Source organism: Salvelinus fontinalis, chromosome 20 (genome assembly GCF_029448725.1).
Source record: "Salvelinus fontinalis isolate EN_2023a chromosome 20, ASM2944872v1, whole genome shotgun sequence".
Taxonomy (NCBI): Eukaryota; Metazoa; Chordata; class Actinopteri; order Salmoniformes; family Salmonidae; genus Salvelinus; species Salvelinus fontinalis.
The window spans coordinates 33,472,075-33,491,685 of NC_074684.1; the positions used below are offsets into that span (position 1 = coordinate 33,472,075).

The 19,611-nt window shown below is 52.3% G+C and overlaps 1 protein-coding gene across 6 annotated transcripts in view; it reads left to right on the plus strand.

The window, feature by feature from the left end:
- LOC129817755 (serine/threonine-protein kinase MRCK beta-like) overlaps positions 1-19,611 on the plus strand; it is a 123,930-nt gene that overhangs the window by 76,863 nt on the left and 27,456 nt on the right. For 3 of the 6 annotated variants that reach the window (XM_055873283.1, XM_055873284.1, XM_055873288.1), the window contains exons 8-20: positions 1,212-1,460; positions 2,145-2,403; positions 2,521-2,640; positions 2,981-3,114; positions 4,647-4,889; positions 6,819-6,929; positions 8,759-9,012; positions 9,578-9,683; positions 11,349-11,473; positions 11,751-11,856; positions 15,168-15,230; positions 16,729-16,877; positions 18,282-18,379. In XM_055873283.1, coding sequence (XP_055729258.1) covers positions 1,212-1,460; positions 2,145-2,403; positions 2,521-2,640; positions 2,981-3,114; positions 4,647-4,889; positions 6,819-6,929; positions 8,759-9,012; positions 9,578-9,683; positions 11,349-11,473; positions 11,751-11,856; positions 15,168-15,230; positions 16,729-16,877; positions 18,282-18,379 — 2,017 coding nt within the window. The remainder of the gene's footprint in view (positions 1-1,211; positions 1,461-2,144; positions 2,404-2,520; positions 2,641-2,980; positions 3,115-4,646; positions 4,890-6,818; positions 6,930-8,758; positions 9,013-9,577; positions 9,684-11,348; positions 11,474-11,750; positions 11,857-15,167; positions 15,231-16,728; positions 16,878-18,281; positions 18,380-19,611) is intronic. The other 3 variants (XM_055873285.1, XM_055873286.1, XM_055873289.1) reach the window with 1 other exon arrangement.

Genomic DNA, 19,611 nt, shown 5'->3' on the forward strand with positions numbered 1-19,611 from the left:
TGCTCCTTCTCAAGGGTCCAGTTCCTGAAACACTAGCCTACTTTCTAACAACTATTTTCATCAAAGTCTCTGTCAGTATCTAAACCGGTGCTTGTCATGCCTTATCGAACACGTTCTCTCTGTCTTGTTACTTGTTAATAGCCGTCTCTGTCAAACCCCCGTCTCTGTCAAACCCCCGTCTCTGTCAAACCCCCGTCTCTGTCAAACCCCCGTCTCTGTCAAACCCCCGTCTCTGTCAAACCCCCGTCTCTGTCAAACCCCCGTCTCTGTCAAACCCCCGTCTCGGTCAAACCCCCGTCTCGGTCAAACCCCCGTCTCGGTCAAACCCCCGTCTCGGTCAAACCCCCGTCTCGGTCAAACCCCCGTCTCGGTCAAACCCCCGTCTCGGTCAAACCCCCGTCTCGGTCAAACCCCCGTCTCGGTCAAACCCCCGTCTCGGTCAAACCCCCGTCTCGGTCAAACCCCCGTCTCGGTCAAACCCCCGTCTCGGTCAAACCCCCGTCTCGGTCAAACCCCCGTCTCGGTCAAACCCCCGTCTCGGTCAAACCCCCCTCTCGGTCAAACCCGTCTCTCGGTCAAACCCGTCTCTCGGTCAAACCCGTCTCTCGGTCAAACCCGTCTCTCGCTCTCGCCCCCGTCTCCCGCTCTCGCCCCCGTCTCTCGCTCTCGCCCCCGTCTCCCGCTCTCGCCCCCGTCTCTCGCTCTCGCCCCCGTCTCTCGCTCTCGCCCCCGTCTCTCGCTCTCGCCCCCGTCTCTCGCTCTCGCCCCCGTCTCTCGCTCTCGCCCCCGTCTCTCGCCCCCGTCTCTCGCCCCCGTCTCTCGCTCTCGCCCCCGTCTCTCGCCCCCGTCTCTCGCCCCCGTCTCTCGCCCCCGTCTCTCGCCCCCGTCTCTCGCCCCCGTCTCTCGCCCTCGCCCCCGTCCCTCTCCCTCGCCCCCGTCCCTCTCCCTCTCCCCCGTCTCTCTCCCTCGCCCCCGTCTCTCTCCCTCGCTCTCGCCGCCGTCTCTCTCCCGCGCTCTCGCCCCCGTCTCGCCCATCCCTCTCTCTCGCTCCCTCTTTTTTATCCCCCACTTCCTTAATATTTTGCTGGTGTGTGTGTTAGGGGGGGATATGTGATGTTTGTAATGTGTGCTAATGACCCAATAAAGGAACTTAATTTTTTTTTTTTAAATCCACTTCTTCTCCTCCCTCTCTCCACTCTTCTCTCTCATAGGAACGTTTCCAGTTCCCCTCAAACATCTGTGACGTGTCGGAGGACGCCAAGGACCTGATCTCGCGCCTAATCTGCGGCCGCGAGCGTCGCCTGGGCCAGAATGGCATCGGCGACTTCAAGGATCACCCCTTCTTCGCCGGCATCGACTGGGAACACATCCGCTCCACTGAGGCGCCCTACATCCCCGACGTCAGCTCCCCATCTGACACCTCCAACTTTGATGTGGACGACGATATTCTTAAAAACCCGGTGGGTGTACTGGGGAAAACGAGCTGGCTAGCTAATGTTAACTGGTGACGAGCTCGCTAGCTAATGTTAACTGGAAACGAGCTGGCTAGCTCATGTTACATGGAAATGAGCTGGCTAGCTCATGTTAACTAGAAACGAGCTGGCTAGCTCATGTTAACTAGAAACGAGCTGGCTAGCTCATGTTAACTAGAAACGAGCTGGCTAGCTCATGTTAACTAGAAACGAGCTGGCTAGCTAACACTAATTAGAAAACTGGAAACGAGCTGGCTAGCTAACACTAATTAGAAAGAAACAAACTATCAGCTAGATGGCTAACTAGAAAACAGCTAGCTGGCCAACACTACCTGGAAACCAGCAAGCTAATGCTGACTATTCAACTTCCAGCCATCGAGGAACAAAATACTTCTGTTTTTCTTTTTTAATAGATAGTAATAGATCAATCAATATAAGTGGTACTCCACCTGAAGTCATAGGTCTCTGATTAGAGGGAAGAATAAACTGAATTGTTTGGGCCATCCAGTTCCTCAGTTGAACGGCCCAGAGCTAACTGGTGTTTCCTGTTGTAAACATTTTACTTGGCTGTTTTCTTGGTCTGTTTGGCTGTTCCACTCTAACTAATCTGATGCCCCCTCCTTGGCTTTCTCTCTGTCTCTGTGTGTCTTTCTCTCACCCCCCACCCAACAGGACATCGCTCCTCCAGTCACACACAGCGGCTTCACCGGCCAGCATCTGCCCTTCGTAGGCTTCACCTACACCACGGACAGCTGCTTCTCGGACCGCGGCAGCGTCAACAGGGCCGGCCTGTCCGATGGGAGCTCCCAGGATGGGGGGGGAGAAGAGGGGGTTCCCCCGGACCAGGAGGGGGGGCTGGAGGTGGAAGCCTTTGAGAGGAGGATCCGCCGGCTGGAGCAGGAGAAGCAGGAGCTGAACCGCAAGCTGCAGGGTGAGCTAGGGGGCGGTAGAGGACAAAGAGACGCACAAACAACCTCTGTGACCCTGAGTGTAAATGTGGACATGACCTCTGACCCTTAACCTGTGTTGCCCCTTCTGTTCCTTCCAGAGTCCACTCAAGCAGTGCAGTCTCTCCACGGGCCGGGCCGCGGGGCCAGCACCCTGGGCCGGGACAAGGAGATGAAGAAGCTCAACGAGGAGATCGACCGGCTCAAGAAGAAACTGGCAGGTCAGTGCTCTCTGTGCAACCCAATCTGGCAACGCACCACTAGTCGGCTTATCTGGCAACCCACACTGTCTGGGCATTTACTCCATGCCTGAGTCGAACCCACAGGTCAACTACTGTCTGGGCATTTAAAATAGGTATGATTCGAACACACATCATTTAAACCCGTCCTGGGTCGAACACACAGATCATTTAAACCAGGCCTGGGTCGAACATACAGATAATTTAAACCAGTCCTGGGTGGAACACACAGTTTGCACTTTTGGGGCTGTTCCAGCGCAGCACAAGTACCTTTCACCATCCCACTAACCAGGAAGTCCCTCCCCTTCTCGCCCCCACTTAGACTCTGATAGGCTGGAGCACCAGCTAGAGGAGGCGGTGACTCTGCGCCAGGACTACGAGAGCTCCTCCTCCAAGCTGAAGGCCCTGGACAAACAGGTTAAAGCCCTGAGACAGGAGAAGGAGGATATCCACAAGGTAACCCCCCCCCCCCCCCCCCCCCCCCCCCCACACACACACTATTTTGCAAAGGAAAATTAAAACAAGCATTTGTTATTGGACAAGTTTTGTCAGTCCTTTCCCGTTCCGGTCCGCGTCCTTCTGTTTGGTGTCTAGTGAATACGGTCAGGTGAATGCATAACTAGAGATGACATGATTCACTGTTACTCTCAAGGACCAATGTTAGTTCACCGTCGTCTGTTCACTGCACTGTCTCTCTGTGTGTCAGGTCTCATTTTATCATTCGTGACGCATTAGGCTTTAACACACACACACACACACACACACACACACACACACACACACACACGCACACAGCCTAACCTAATATCCTCAGATCATTGGATCACCACGGTGTGTAAACACTGGGACCTTTTTTCTTGTGATTAATTCCATCATGTCATGGGTTAGCTGGAGTCAGGGTTCTGGACAGAAACACCACATTTCTGTCTAATTCCATTAGCAAAACTATTTGACCCCCATCCTCTTTCCTTTTACCCTGGGATAGTGTTTGTTTTTAGTTGACTATACAAAACCGTTGCCTGCTCTGAGTTGTTCAAATCTCATGATGCACACCAGATGATGTCATCAGCCCAGATGATGTCATCAGAAATACTTGTCTTGTATCTTGTTTACTTCACAACAAAGGGCTTGTTTGACTGATATGAAAATCACCGTGTGTCATAAACAACTGCTCATCATTTTTTGTAGAGCAGTCAGTCGGTCACCATTTACCCACAATGCATCAAGGATTTGATGCTCTCGGACACGGCCATAGGAACCCATCATTTTCACACGTTGGGGTGGTGCTGGAGATAATGTATTTAATGTTGAAAAGGGTAGAATTTCCTTTTTTTCTGTGTGATCCAATTGATTGTGGCATTTTCTGTGTGTACTTTTAAAGTGGAAGTCAAGTTTAGAATTGGTAGTTTACTGACTTGTTTTATTTTCTTCGTCTCCTCCTTCCTCCCTCCCCTCGTCTCTTTCTGTCACTCTTGCTGTCCTCCTTTCTCTCTCTCACACGTTCTCTTTCCCTCTCACTTAATCTCCATGCCTGTCATTCTGTCTTTCCCTCTCCCCATGTCTCGTGCCTCTGCTCTCTTTTATTTCGCTGCTTCTCTTTCTCCCTCACCCTTCCTCCTTTCTCTCTCTTCCCACGCCTATCTCACCTACCCCCCCCCCTACCTTATCCACTCTCCACTCTCTCTCCACCCCTCTCTCACCTACCTCCCCCTCCCTCATCCACTCTCCACCCCTCTCTCACCTACCCCCCCTCCCTCATCCACTCTCTCCACCCCTCTCCCCCTCCCTCATCCACTCTCTCCCCTCCTCTCCCCCTCCCTCATCTACCCCCCCCCCCACCCCCCACCCCCCCTCATCTACTCTCTCCCCCCTCCCTCGCCCACTCTCTCCCACCCTCTCGCCCCACCTCTCCCACCCTCTCGCCCCACCTCTCTCTTTGTCTCTCTCTCCCCTTGCTCTCGCCTTCCCTCTCCTATCACCACCAACAGCAACTGGTGGAGTCCCTGGAGCGCCTCAAGTCCCAGACCAAGGAGCTGAAGGAGGCCCACAGCCAGCGGAAGCTGGCCCTACAGGAGTTCTCTGAGCTGAGCGAGCGCATGGCTGAGCTGCGTTCCACCAAGCAACGCCTCTCACGCCAGCTCCGCGACAAGGAGGAGGAGATGGACGCTGCTGTGCAGAAGGTGGACGCCATGCGCCAGGACATCCGCAAGACCGAGAAGGCCCGCAAGGAGGTGAGTTGTAAAAGTTGTCTAGCAGAGTGTAGCTCGCTATTGCTAACACGTAACGTGCTAGCATTTAGCTTGCTAACTAACCACTTAGCTTGCTGATATTTAGCGAACTAACACATTGCTTGGTTACACTCAGCTGTATGACACTCAGCTGTATGACACTCAGCTGTATGACACTCAGCTGTATGACACTCGGCTTGCCGACACTCGGCTTGCCGACACTCAGCTTGCCGACACTCAGCTTGCCGACACTCAGCTTGCCGACACTCAGCTTGCCGACACTCAGCTTGCCGACACTCAGCTTGCCGACACTCAGCTTGCCGACACTCAGCTTGCCGACACTCAGCTTGCCGACACTCAGCTTGCCGACACTTTGCATGCTAACAATCGTGAATGAAGTTAGCTAAAGTTAGCTGTCAGGGGCTGTCAAAGTTGGATGCAAAGTGGCAGTGTGTTTGCGACGTTTAGCTACTTGTGACGAGGGCATATCTGTATTATTACATTCCAGTGGGTGTGTCTGCCTATATGAGTGTGTCTATGCATGTATAACAATTCCAGACTTTCAACCTCAACACACAGCCAGTTCTGGTGCTATGGCTTCTCCTGTCATTCAGAAAGCACAGAACAACTTCTCTTATTCATTCATTTCTCCATTTGAATGCCAGTATTCCCTTGAGGGCCTCGCCTGTCTGGTGCTGTCTGCATTGTCGCTCGGCAGTTGAACACGAATTCCTAGTAGGGATTCTCCATATTGCTGTAGTTTTTCCTCTCCCTCATCTGCTCTAATCTGAACAAGGAATGGAGGCCAATTGAGACTATTGAGATGCACCCCAGGCCTACAAACCCACACACTCTATCCTTCCCCAGAGCTAAATGCTAAGCGCTAACAGGGTCCAGATGGTTGTTGGTGACCCCAGAGCTAAATGCTAACAGGGTCCAGATGGTTGTTGGTGACCCTAACTAAATGCTAACAGGGTCCAGATGGTTATTGGTGACCCCAGAGCTAAATGCTAACAGGGTCCAGATGGTTGTTGGTGACCCCAGAGCTAAGCGCTAACAGGGTCCAGATGGTTGTTGGTGACCCCAGAGCTAAGCGCTAACAGGGTCCAGATGGTTGTTGGTGACCCCAGAGCTAAATGCTAACAGGGCCCAGATGGTTGTTGGTGACCCCAGAGCTAAATGCTAACAGGGTCCAGATGGTTGTTGTTGACCCCAGAGCTAAGCGCTAACAGGGTCCAGATGGTTGTTGGTGACCCCAGAGCTAAGTGCTAACAGGGTCCAGATGGTTGTTGGTGACCCCAGAGCTAAGCGCTAACAGGGTCCAGATGGTTGTTGGTGACCCCAGAGCTAAATGCTAACAGGGTTCAGATGGTTGTTGGTGAGCCCAGAGCTAAGCGCTAACAGGGTCCAGATGGTTGTTGGTGTCCTAGAGCTAAGCGCTAACAGGGTCCAGATGGTTGTTGGTGACCCCAGCTGAAGTTCATGGGGTCAGGGATGGGGACTCTAGTAAGGAAGAGAGAGGGGGTCAATGATGGCAGGGTGATAAGCCAATGTGAGAATCAATCATTCACATTTATTTATAAAGCCCTTCTTACATCAGCTGATGTCACAAAGTGCTGTACAGAAACCCAGCCTAAAACCCCAAACAGCAAGCAATGCAGGTGTAAAAGCACGGTGGCTTGGAAATACTCCCTAGAAAGGCCAGAACCTAGGAAAGAAACCTAGAGAGGAACCAGGCTCTGAGGGGTGGCCAGTCCTCTTCTGGCTGTGCCCGGTGGAGATTATAACAGTACATAGCCAAGATGTTCAAACGTTCATAGATGATAGATTTACCCATACCTGTTATATGTATGGGTAAATCTATCCTGGTAAAGGGATATGAAACTTTAGTGTGTGATGTTGATCTCTGCTTTGTCCCCGTGTGTTTGTTAGTTGGAGGCCCAGTTGGAGGATGCCAAGGCAGAGGCATCTAAGGAGCGAAAGCTGCGTGACCACAGCGAAGTCTATTCTAAACAGCTGGAGATGGAGCTTGAGACCCTCAAGGTTAGAGGTCACACACACTACTTTCCTACTCATCTTCCTGTTCTCGTTCCCTTACTCTCTCCATCCTCCTCTACCGGTCTCTCTCTCCATCATTCTCTCCTCTCTCTCTCCATCCTCCTCTACCTGTCTCCCCTCTCCAGCCTTCTCTCCTCTCACCATCCTCCTCTGTCTCCTCTCTCCATCCTTCTCTCCTCTCTCCATCCTTCTCTCCTCTCCCCATCCTTCTCTCCTCTCTCCACACTCATCTACCTAGCCCTACTAGTATCTCTCCTCTCTCCACCCTCCTCTACCTAGCCCTACTAGTATCTCTCCTCTCTCCACCCTCCTCTACCTAGCCCTACTAGTATCTCTCCTCTCTCCACCCTCCTCTACCTAGCCCTACTAGTAGCTCTCCTCTACCTAACCCTACTAGTATCTCTCCTCTACCTAGCCCTACTAGTAGCTCTCCTCTACCTAGCCCTACTAGTAGCTCTCCTCTACCTAGCCCTACTAGTAGCTCTCCTCTACCTAGCCCTACTAGTAGCTCTCCTCTACCTAGCCCTACTAGTAGCTCTCCTCTACCTAGCCCTACTAGTAGCTCTCCTCTACCTAGCCCTACTAGTAGCTCTCCTCTACCTAGCCCTACTAGTAGCTCTCCTCTACCTAGCCCTACTAGTAGCTCTCCTCTACCTAGCCCTACTAGTAGCTCTCCTCTACCTAGCCCTACTAGTAGCTCTCCTCTACCTAGCCCTACTAGTAGCTCTCCTCTACCTAGCCCTACTAGTAGCTCTCCTCTACCTAGCCCTACTAGTAGCTCTCCTCTACCTAGCCCTACTAGTAGCTCTCCTCTACCTAGCCCTACTAGTAGCTCTCCTCTACCTAGCCCTACTAGTAGCTCTCCTCTACCTAGCCCTACTAGTAGCTCTCCTCTACCTAGCCCTACTAGTAGCTCTCCTCTACCTAGCCCTACTAGTAGCTCTCCTCTACCTAGCCCTACTAGTAGCTCTCCTCTACCTAGCCCTACTAGTAGCTCTCCTCTACCTAGCCCTACTAGTAGCTCTCCTCTACCTAGCCCTACTAGTAGCTCTACTAGTAGCTCTACTAGTAGCCCTACTAGTAGCTCTACTAGTAGCCCTACTAGTAGCCCTACTAGTAGCTCTCCTGTCTCCACCCTCCTCTTTCTCCTCATTCACCTGTCTCCTACTTTCTCTTTCTATGCTCCCCTGCCTCTCCTCTCTACATAATTTCTCCCCTCCACCACCTCAATCCCATTCCCCTCCCTCCCATCTCCTCTAAAGCAGGGCAGGCTGAGTCTCAGTGAGGGCTGGTTTGGGAGGTCCCTTGGCTATAATGATAAGAGCATAAATAAGATAAATGTTCAAGACGTTCTTGTTTGCTGTTTTTGTCAGGCTACTAGCCTGTCTGTCACTTTGTCCTCCCCTTTTGCAGATATTTTTCTTTGTCCTTTGTCCCCACTCACTGTTTCTGTTGTCTGTCCTCCTTTAAACCCTTGTAACCCTTTCTTCACCTCCTCCCCCCTCCCTCCTGTCTCCCCCCTCCCACTCTCCTTTCCCCTATAACATACTCCTGATATTCTACACCTCTTTCCTCTACATCAGGATTCCTTAACTGTTTACTTATTTTTATTAATATTATTATTATAGCCCTACTAGTAATAATATAATAATAATATACTGTGTGTGTGTATATATATAAATAAATAAACGTCAAGTTTTCAGTTTATTTGGCATTTGAGATTATAAAAAACAAAATGATGCTAATTTCTAACTCATGATTTAAAAACCCATTAAAACCCATATAGAAACAATACTGTGTCTTTCTCCTCCCAGGTGAAGCAGCAGGGTAGCGGGCGTGGGGCCGGAAGCAGCAGCCCAGAGCTGCAGCAGGAGCTGTCCAAGGTGAAGTCGGAGCTGGACAAGAAGGTTCTGTTCTACGAGGAGGAGCTGGTGCGTCGGGAGGCCTCCCACACCAGCGAGCTCAAGGGCCTCCGGAAGGAGCTCCACGACTCAGAGGGCCAGCAGCTCTCTCTCCACAAGGAGCTGCTCATGCTCAAGGACAAGCTGGAGAAAGCCAAGAGAGAGAGGTGGGTTTAGGATAGGATAGATTTAGTCTTTTGCCGAGATTGAGAGGTAGGTTAGGCTAGCATCCACTATGTGGCTAAAGTTAAAATGGCGTAACTACCCATTAATGGAAGACTTGAGCTACGGGGTCAAGTATGAGAATCTCTTCAGGATTAGAGGGAGCTTTTCTAAAGAGAATTGTCCAGACCTTTACATTTCTACATTAAAGTGGAAATCTGCGATTGCTACATCCATTTTTGGACATGAAAATGAATGATGAATACCCCATTTTTGATTCTTGAAGAATATAACTTATAAATGCCTCATGAGCTTACTGTCAATCCCCATCAGAACCCAAAATATAAGCTTGTTTTACTCATAAATGTGAACAAAGACTGTATAGCTCGGTTAACTTATTTAGATTTCTCATGGCCGGTCAGTCCTCTCATCCATGAACCATCTATGAGTTAAAGAGTGGCTATATTTCTCCTGCCCCATCCTTAAGCTGTTTACCCAAAAAGTGGTGGGGTGCCTGTGTTATTGTTTGAACTGCAGACTTGAGATCTCATCCTTTGTGTGCGTGTGCAGACAAACCGAGACAGACGAGGCAGTGGGCGCTCTAAAGGACAAGTACGAGCGTGAGCGCAGCATGCTGACTGAGGAGAACCGCAAGCTGACCACAGAGGCTGACAGGGTAAGGCCCACACATAGGTAGAGTTTACACACTATGGGAAAGACAGGTGTTGCGAATGGACTCTTAATTGCTCTCTCTGACTTGCTCTCTTTCCCCCCCTCCCTATCTACACCTCCCCCCTCCCTGTCTACACCTCCCCCCTCCCTGTCTACACCTCCCTCTCCATATCTACACCTCCCTCTCCATATCTACACCTCCCCCTCCCTATCTACACCTCCCTCTCCATATCTACACCTCCCCCCTCCCTGTCTACACCTCCCCCCTCCCTGTCTACACCTCCCTCTCCATATCTACACCTCCCTCTCCATATCTACACCCCCCCTCCCTATCTACACCCCCCCCCTCCCTATCTACACCCCCCCTCCCTATCTACACCCCCCCTCCCTATCTACACCCCCCCTCCCTATCTACACCTCCCCCCTCCCTGTCTACACCTCCCCCCTCCCTGTCTACACCTCCCCCCTCCCTGTCTACACCTCCCTCTCCATATCTACACCCCCCCTCCCTATCTACACCCCCCCTCCCTATCTACACCCCCCCTCCCTATCTACACCTCCCTCTTCATATCTACACCTCCCGCCTCCCTGTCTACACCTCCCTCTCCATATCTACACCCCCCCTCCCTATCTACACCTCCCCCTCCCTATCTACACCCCCCCCTATCTACCCCCCCCTTATCTACACCCCCCCCCTTATCTACACCTCACCCCTCCCTATCTACACCTCACCCCTCCCTATCTACACCTCACCCCTCCCTATCTACACCTCACCCCTCCCTATCTACACCTCACCCCTCCCTATCTACACCTCACCCCTCCCTGTCTACACCTCACCCCTCCCTATCTACACCTCACCCCTCCCTATCTACACCTCACCCCTCCCTGTCTACACCTCCCCCTCTCCATATCTACACCTCACCCCTCCCTATCTACACCTCACCCCTCCCTATCTACACCTCACCCCTCCCTGTCTACACCTCCCCCTCTCCATATCTACACCCCCCCCTCCCTATCTACACCCCCCCCTCCCTATCTACACCCCCCCTCCCTATCTACACCTCCCCCTCCCTATCTACACCTCCCCCTCCCTATCTACACCCTCCCCCCTCTCTGTCTACACCCTCCCCCCTCTCTGTCTACACCCTCCCCCCTCTCTGTCTACACCCTCCCCCCTCTCTGTCTACACCCTCCCCCCTCTCTGTCTACACCCTCCCCCCTCTCTGTCTACACCCTCCCCCCTCTCTGTCTACACACTCCCCCCTCTCTGTCTACACCCTCCCCCCTCTCTGTCTACACCCTCCCCCCTCTCTGTCTACACCCTCCCCCCTCTCTGTCTACACCTCCCCCCTCCCTGTCTACACCTCCCCCCTCCCTATCTACACCTCCCCCCTCCCTATCTACACCTCCCCCCTCCCTGTCTACACCTCCCCCTCCCTGTCTACACCTCCCCCCTCCCTGTCTACACCTCCCCCCTCTCTGTCTACACCTCCCCCCTCCCTATCTACACCCCCCCTCCCTATCTACACCTCCCCCTCCCTATCTACACCTCCCCCTCCCTATCTACACCTCCCCCCTCCCTATCTACACCTCCCCCCCTCCCTATCTACACCTCCTCCCCCCTCTCCCTCTCTCTCTCTCTCACCTCCTCTGCGTCTCTCTTTCTCAGCTGTGTACGTTTGTGGACAAGCTGACTGCTCAGAACCGCCAGCTGGAGGATGAGCTGCAAGACTTGGCCTCTAAGAAGGAGAGCGTGGCTCACTGGGAGGCCCAGATCGCTGAGATCATCCAGTGGTCAGTGCAAAGGCAGCTAGCTGTACAGGGCCGAGGACTTGTCCAATGGGATAGCTCCTTTTCCTTTTCCGTTGTAAAATGTTTTGCCATTGTGTGCCCAAATGAATATGAACTGTGTATATGTTTAAGGCCTGTATAGATGTTTATGAAACCTTTCCTAAACTGGTGTCTGTGTGTCTGTGTGTCTGTGTGTCTGTGTGTCTGTGTGTCTGTGTGTCTGTGTGTCTGTGTGTGTCTGTGTGTGTGTGTGTGTCTGTGTGTGTGTGTGAACCCGTAGGGTGAGCGATGAGAAGGATGCCCGCGGCTACCTGCAGGCCCTGGCCTCCAAGATGACTGAGGAGCTGGAGTCTCTCCGCAGCTCCAGCCTGGGCCCACGACCCCTGGTAAGATACACTACAGACACACACACACTTAAACGTATACTAATCTAACAAACACATGCAAACTTAGATGTATACAGACCTTCGCTCCACACACATACACCATGGCCCCATCTCCTCCGAGGTATGTTTGTTGGCATCAACAGAGTCCAACTGTCAAATTAGGGCCCCTGGTCTGAACACAGGCGTAATTAGGGGATACCACCACATCACACGGTACTTCCCTTGTTGTGGTGATTCTAATGTTCTTCTGCTGAACACATTGCTTTTATCCCATATTGCACACAGTCCATTGACACAGTGCAGCTGGATGTAAATTGAAGAGATCCGGGTCAGGTGCCTGACTGGAGGGGACAGCAGCTGTATATAGGCCATGCCCCACAAGCTGTGTAGAGGCAGCACCCAGTCTACTCATTTCACCGTATGGCATTACTGCCAAGGTGCAGTATCGTAGAATTATATAATAACTAGAACAAGTTATGAAAATGGAGTCCCATACATTCCTATGGACTTTGTATCAGGCAATCAGCCAGACAGGTCTGCTACACTGGACATGTAACTTTGGCCTCCCGGCGCCCCACTGTAGCCTCCCGGCGCCCCACTGTAGCCTCCCGGCGCCCCACTGTAGCCTCCCGGCGCCCCACTGTAGCCTCCCGGCGCCCCACTGTAGCCTCCCGGCGCCCCACTGTAGCCTCCCGGCGCCCCACTGTAGCCTCCCGGCGCCCCACTGTAGCCTCCCGGCGATCCACGGTAGCCTTTCCCTCCCGGCGCCCCACTGTAGCCTCCCGGCGCCCCACTGTAGCCTCCCGGCGCCCCACTGTAGCCTCCCGGCGATCCACGGTAGCCTCCCGGCGCCCCACTGTAGCCTCCCGGCGCCCCACTGTAGCCTCCCGGCGCCCCACTGTAGCCTCCCGGCGCCCCACTGTAGCCTCCCGGCGCCCCACTGTAGCCTCCCGGCGCCCCACTGTAGCCTCCCGGCGCCCCACTGTAGCCTCCCGGCGCCCCACTGTAGCCTCCCGGCGCCCCACTGTAGCCTCCCGGCGCCCCACTGTAGCCTCCCGGCGCCCCACTGTAGCCTCCCGGCGCCCCACTGTAGCCTCCCGGCGCCCCACTGTAGCCTCCCGGCGCCCCACTGTAGCCTCCCGGCGCCCCACTGTAGCCTCCCGGCGCCCCACTGTAGCCTTTTCCTCCAGGCGCCCCACTGTAGCCTCCAGGCGCCCCACTGTAGCCTCCCGGCGCCCCACTGTAGCCTCCCGGCGCCCCACTGTAGCCTCCCGGCGCCCCACTGTAGCCTCCCGGCGCCCCACTGTAGCCTCCCGGCGCCCCACTGTAGCCTCCCGGCGCCCCACTGTAGCCTCCCGGCGCCCCACTGTAGCCTCCCGGCGCCCCACTGTAGCCTCCCGGCGCCCCACTGTAGCCTCCCGGCGCCCCACTGTAGCCTCCCGGCGCCCCACTGTAGCCTCCCGGCGCCCCACTGTAGCCTCCCGGCGCCCCACTGTAGCCTCCCGGCGCCCCACTGTAGCCTCCCGGCGCCCCACTGTAGCCTCCCGGCGCCCCACGGTAGCCTCCCGGCGCCCCACGGTAGCCGCCCGGCGCCCCACGGTAGCCTCCCGGCGCCCCACGGTAGCCTCCCGGCGCCCCACGGTAGCCTCCCGGCGCCCCACGGTAGCCTCCCGGCGCCCCACGGTAGCCTCCCGGCGCCCCACGGTAGCCTCCCGGCGCCCCACGGTAGCCTCCCGGCGCCCCACGGTAGCCTCCCGGCGCCCCACGGTAGCCTCCCGGCGCCCCACTTGTAGCCTCCCGGCGCCCCACTTGTAGCCTCCCGGCGCCCCACTTGTAGCCTCCCGGCGCCCCACTTGTAGCCTCCCGGCGCCCCACTTGTAGCCTCCCGGCGCCCCACTTGTAGCCTCCCGGCGCCCCACTTGTAGCCTCCCGGCGCCCCACTTGTAGCCTCCCGGCGCCCCACTTGTAGCCTCCCGGCGCCCCACTTGTAGCCTCCCGGCGCCCCACTTGTAGCCTCCCGGCGCCCCACTTGTAGCCTCCCGGCGCCCCACTTGTAGCCTCCCGGCGCCCCACTTGTAGCCTCCCGGCGCCCCACTTGTAGCCTCCCGGCGCCCCACTGTAGCCTGCCGGCGCCCCACTGTAGCCTTTACCTCCCGGCGCCCCACTGTAGCCTGCCGGCGCCCCACTGTAGCCTGCCGGCGCCCCACTGTAGCCTTTACCTCCCGGCGCCCCACTGTAGCCTCCCGGCGCCCCACTGTAGCCTCCCGGCGCCCCACTGTAGCCTCCCGGCGCCCCACTGTAGCCTCCCGGCGCCCCACTGTAGCCTCCCGGCGCCCCACTGTAGCCTCCCGGCGCCCCACTGTAGCCTCCCGGCGCCCCACTGTAGCCTCCCGCCGCCCCACTGTAGCCTCCCGGCGCCACGGTATCTTTCCACAAAGCCTTGGGCCTTGTGCAGTACTTTCTATGGATGGAAAGGTGTTGTATCAGACATGGTAGTCTTCAAATTGGTTTTAGCAATCAATGTGAAATGAATTAGAAATCACGTAATTTGTTCTTAAATATTCCATATCTACTATATTTCACAATGCATTTGTATCAATACATAATTAGTCACCTGTTAATCTACAGAGCGACATTAGTGTTGAGAGATCGTCTGTCTGGCGCCATTTATAATCTCTTTAGATATAACTCTGTATTTTATTCTGTGTGTGTAGGGAGTCCATCTTCCTCTTATTTTCTGCCTTAACCTGGTTACAGGGAGAGGAATATTACATCAAACGTGACCTTGAGTGCAGTTCCCTTAGCTAGCGTTAGCACACTTGTCATCTCCCCTCCGTCCATTCCCATTAGACAGGGCTATTTAGCTAGCGTTAGCACCAACGTTGGCACACTTGTCATCTCCCCTCCATCCATTCCCATTAGACAGGGCTATTTATGGCAGACTTAGCATTAGTAGCGTTAGCTTAATGATATTAGCTCCTGGTGTCTGTCTGGGTACTTTTGGAAGCGTAGTGCTCACCAGATGGAGAAAGGCTATGCCCGCTGTTGTTGCTGATACTGTTTTAAGAGTGGAGTAACGTTGTGATCATCCCAAATGGCACCCTGTTCCCTACATAGTAGTAGATTTGCTCAAGCAATCAAAACAGGGGGGGTAGAAGGGAAAGCATTAAACTCCCCAATGATGGAGAAATTGTAGAAAAATATTTTGGTTGCCAATCATTTCCTTCCTTTGCAAAGTTGTGTTAGTGTACTCTGGTGAAGTGTCTGTGAGTTGCGTTGAGTGCTCTTCTGTTTTAACCTCCTGCCCCCAGCAAGGCTCAGGAGTGGCCACTCCTCCCCTGAAGCCCTTTCCCTCAGCTGGGGGGGACAAGAGGGTGAGTGCGTCCTTCAATCAAAGCCAGCCTCCAATCACTGCGGATGTGACGCTCCGCCGTAGGCAGTGCAGAGGACTGCTCTCATGCCGATTGTGTCGCCAGTCTGTCACTCATATGGCCCATTTAATACCGATTGGTGATTTTGATTTTCTTGAGAGAGAAAAATGACCTGGAATAGCCAGCATGATCTGAATTCTAAGATGATATTTTAGGCCTGTTTGAAAGTGGGTTTGATGTCCCCAGATAGTGAGTATTTAAAAATACTGGCACTGCTTTGAAGCATTCGGAGACCTAGAAAGCAGAATTGGATTCGGAGTGTGAATTATCTGAGGAGTTTGAAGGGGCCACATGTGTTTCAGACAAGACGGATACTATAAGATGCTTCCATTGCTTACAAGAACCAAGAACCTAGGAATACATTTCAGGGGAGCGGGTTAGTAGAAGTTGCCCTTAAATACTGATATTTATATATTCTTCCATCACCCTAATGGTTAAGTTTAGGATGGGGGGGTAGGGAGCTCCTTAGAGTACAAAGAGCTCCACATTTGTGCTGTGCAGGAGCACTATGGATCCTCTCTCTTTTCTCACACTCTCCTCTCGCTGTCTCTCTTGCTCTTTCTTCTCTCGGTTTCTCTCTCTCTCTCTCGCTCTCTTTCATCTCTCTCTCTCTCCTGTAACGTACGAGACTGGCTAGAATTTCAGTCAGACTGTCTGGGGGAATAGGTATTAGGTATGGGGGGGGGGGGGGCGTAGTGGGACGGGCTGGGTTAGGGGATATGGTGCCTCATTTCCTGTCCCGTTGGGCCGTGATGTCACGCGATCCGCCAGCATCCGCGGAATGTCATCTCAGCTTCCAGAAAAGTCCATTTGTCATTGGCTCCCTCATTCGCTCGATAAAAGATGTCCATCGTGTGTGTGTGTGTGTGTGTGTGTGTGTAAGGGAGGGTACGGTGGAGATGATGAAATCTGAAATATTTTTTGCACCTGCTGAATTGTATTTGAGTTGGGACGATATGGTTGTGTTTTGAGGTTTAGCTGACATGATTGGACAGCCATTTTCTTGAGGGCATGTTCAGTTAGCTTTTTTTCCCTAGTTGAATGGATTCCTACATCTTATACACTCTATTGCATTACACAGGGACTATTACATCACAGCGTGACAGTCACAAGACGATCTATAGGAGAGCATACAAACACAGAAGCAGATTCAATACACAGTGGAACTAACCGCATTGGCCAGTTGCCACTCACCTTTAAAAGGGAATCAGTTGAGTGATTTGTTGCCACCCACCTCTAAAAGGAATCAGTTGAGTGATTTGTGGCCAATCGGTGAATCGATACTACGTTCCTGGCGTTGCCTGCACCGTTTACACCCCAAGTTCAGAGCGACTTCAATCGATCACACCCAATAATTGGCCACTGATGAATGTTATCACATCAACCCCCCCCCCCCCCCCCCCCCCTGAATACAATACAGTAATCCTGCTCTCGTCCCCAGGACCCCCTGTGGAAGGTGCGACGCAGCCAGAAGCTGGACATGTCGGCCCGTTTGGAGCTGCAGTCTGCCCTGGACGCCGAGATACGGGCCAAGCAGCTGGTCCAGGAGGAGCTTCGCAAGGTCAAGGCCTCCAACATCTCCTTCGAAAGGTCAGCCCTGCCCCCACAACTCCAACCGTGACCCCCCCCCACACACACATTGTACACTTGGTTTAGACAGATGGAAACAGAGAGGAAGATGGGTAAGTGGGGAGTACAGTAGGATAGGTGGACACTGGCATTTTAACCACAACACTGTGTGTGTATGTATGTGTATATATACATACCTACATACAGTACCTTCAGAAAGTATTCAAACGCCTCGACTTTATCCACATTTTGTTGTGTTAGTCTGATTTTAAAATAGATTAAATAGCGATTATTTTGTCACTGACCTACACACAATACCGCAATTTCAAAGTGGAATTGTTTTTTAAATGTTTTATTCTTACAAATCAATTAGAAATGAGAATATGAAATGTCTTGAGTCAAAAAGTATTCAACCCCTTTGTAATGGCAAGCCTAAATATGTTCAGGAGTTCAAATTTAAATTTAACAAATGATATAATAAGTTGCATGGACTCACTCGGTGTGCAATAATAGGGTTTAACATGAATTTTGAATGACTACCTCATCTCTGTACCCCACACATTACAATTATCTGTAAGGTCCCTCAGTCGAGCAGTACATTTCAAACAATGATTCAACCACAAAGACCAGGGAAGTTTTCCAATGCCTCGAAATGAAGGGCACCTGTTGGTAGATGGGTAAATAAATATATATTGTATATCCGTTTGAGCATGGTGAAGTTAATAATTACATTTGGATGGTGTATCAATACACCCAGTCACCACAAAGATACAGGTATCCTGCTTAACGCTGTTGCCGGAGAGGGAGGAAACCCAGATTAATGGCTGTGATGGGAGACAACTGAGGACAGATCAACACCATTGTAGTTACTCCACAATACTAACCTAATTGACATAGTGACAAGGAAAAAAAATATTCCAAAACATGTGTCCTGTTTGCAACAAGTCACTAAAGTAATACTGCAAAAACTGTGTCAAAGCAATTCACTTTTTGTCCTAAATACAAAGTGTTATGTTTGGTGCCAATACAACCAAATTCAAACACACTCCATAATTTCAAGCATGGTGGTTGCATCATGTTATGGGTATGCTTGTAATCGGTAAGGGAGACCCAGCCGCGAGCTGCCCAGCGACCTAACCCCACATACCTAGACCCTGACCCTAACCCCACATACCTAGACACAAACATTCACCACCCCACACGGTTGGCCCCTAGCGTGAAAGAGCTTGTGCAGGTTAGGTAGCTAGCTACATGCTGATTGATGCAAAGGTGAAGTTTTATTTCGGTTTTAAGTGGGCATAAATGGGAAAGAGGGAAGAGGATGAATCATAACCCACTTTTTCCCTCTCTTTCCTTGACACACACACACACACACACACACACACACACACACACACACACACACACACACACACACACACACAGCAAACTGAAGGATTCAGAGTCCAGGAGCAGGGATATGGTGGAGCAGCTGGAGGTCATGAAGAAGGACTTGGAAGAGAGCCGTTCCCGCTCAGACAAAGGTTTGTCGACCATACTCTTAACCCTTGTTCTTACCCTAAAACAGGGTACCACAGCTGGCGAGATGAACTTTCCCCGAGGGTGATTTTATTTGTCCCACAAATATTTTTTCTTCTTCGTATAAGACTGTAAAAACACCAGCTAATCAGCTCGAAGTCATTTTTTTTAAAAGTATTTCCATTTGCATAATAGAAGCAGATGTATGTAAACATATACAATTTTAAACAAGGTTTGAAATTGTTATGTTTTAGTCAGATATATATGTTCGGGCATCTTGCGGTCAATTTGCAAATTATTTGTAGTTATGTTCTGACTCCCTGACCCATCCGCTCAAGAAGAAATCATCCCACGGCTGAATCTAGTTGATTATCCCTGCTCTCAACTGTCCCTGGCAAATGTCAAAGTACAGAAATAGGTTGTTCGTTTCTCTACCTAACACAAATGTATAATTGGTGTTGTTCGTACGGATACGAAACGTTTGTTTTTGGTTTTATTTGATCATTGGAGATACACATTCATTAAATCAAACTTTATTTGTCACATGCGCCAAATAAAACATGTGTAGACTTTACCATGAAATGCTTACTTACAAGGCATTAACCAACAGTGCAGTTCAACTAGAGGTAAGGAAATATTTATCAAGTAGATTCAAATATAAAGTAACACAATAACAATGACGAGGCTATATACAGGGGGTACCGGTACCGAGTCAGTGTGGAGGCTATATACAGGGGGTACCGGTACCGAGTCAGTGTGGAGGCTATATACAGGGGGCACCGGTACCGAGTCAGTGTGGAGGCTATATACAGGGGGCACCAGTATCGAGTCAGTGTGGAGGCTATATACAGGGGGCACCGGTACCGAGTCAGTGTGGAGGCTATATACAGGGGGCACCGGTACCGAGTCAATGTGGAGGCTATATACAGGGGGCATCGGTACCGAGTCAGTGTGGAGGCTATATACAGGGGGCACCGGTATCGAGTCAGTGTGGAGGCTATATACAGGGGGCACCGAGTCAGTGTGGAGGCTATATACAGGGAGCACCGGTATCGAGTCAGTGTGGAGGCTATATACAGGGGGTACCGGTACCGAGTCAGTGTGGAGGCTATATACAGGGGGCACCGAGTCAGTGTGGAGGCTATATACAGGGGGCACCGGTATCGAGTCAGTGTGGAGGCTATATACAGGGAGCACCGGTACTGAGTCAGTGTGGAGGCTATATACAGGGGGCACC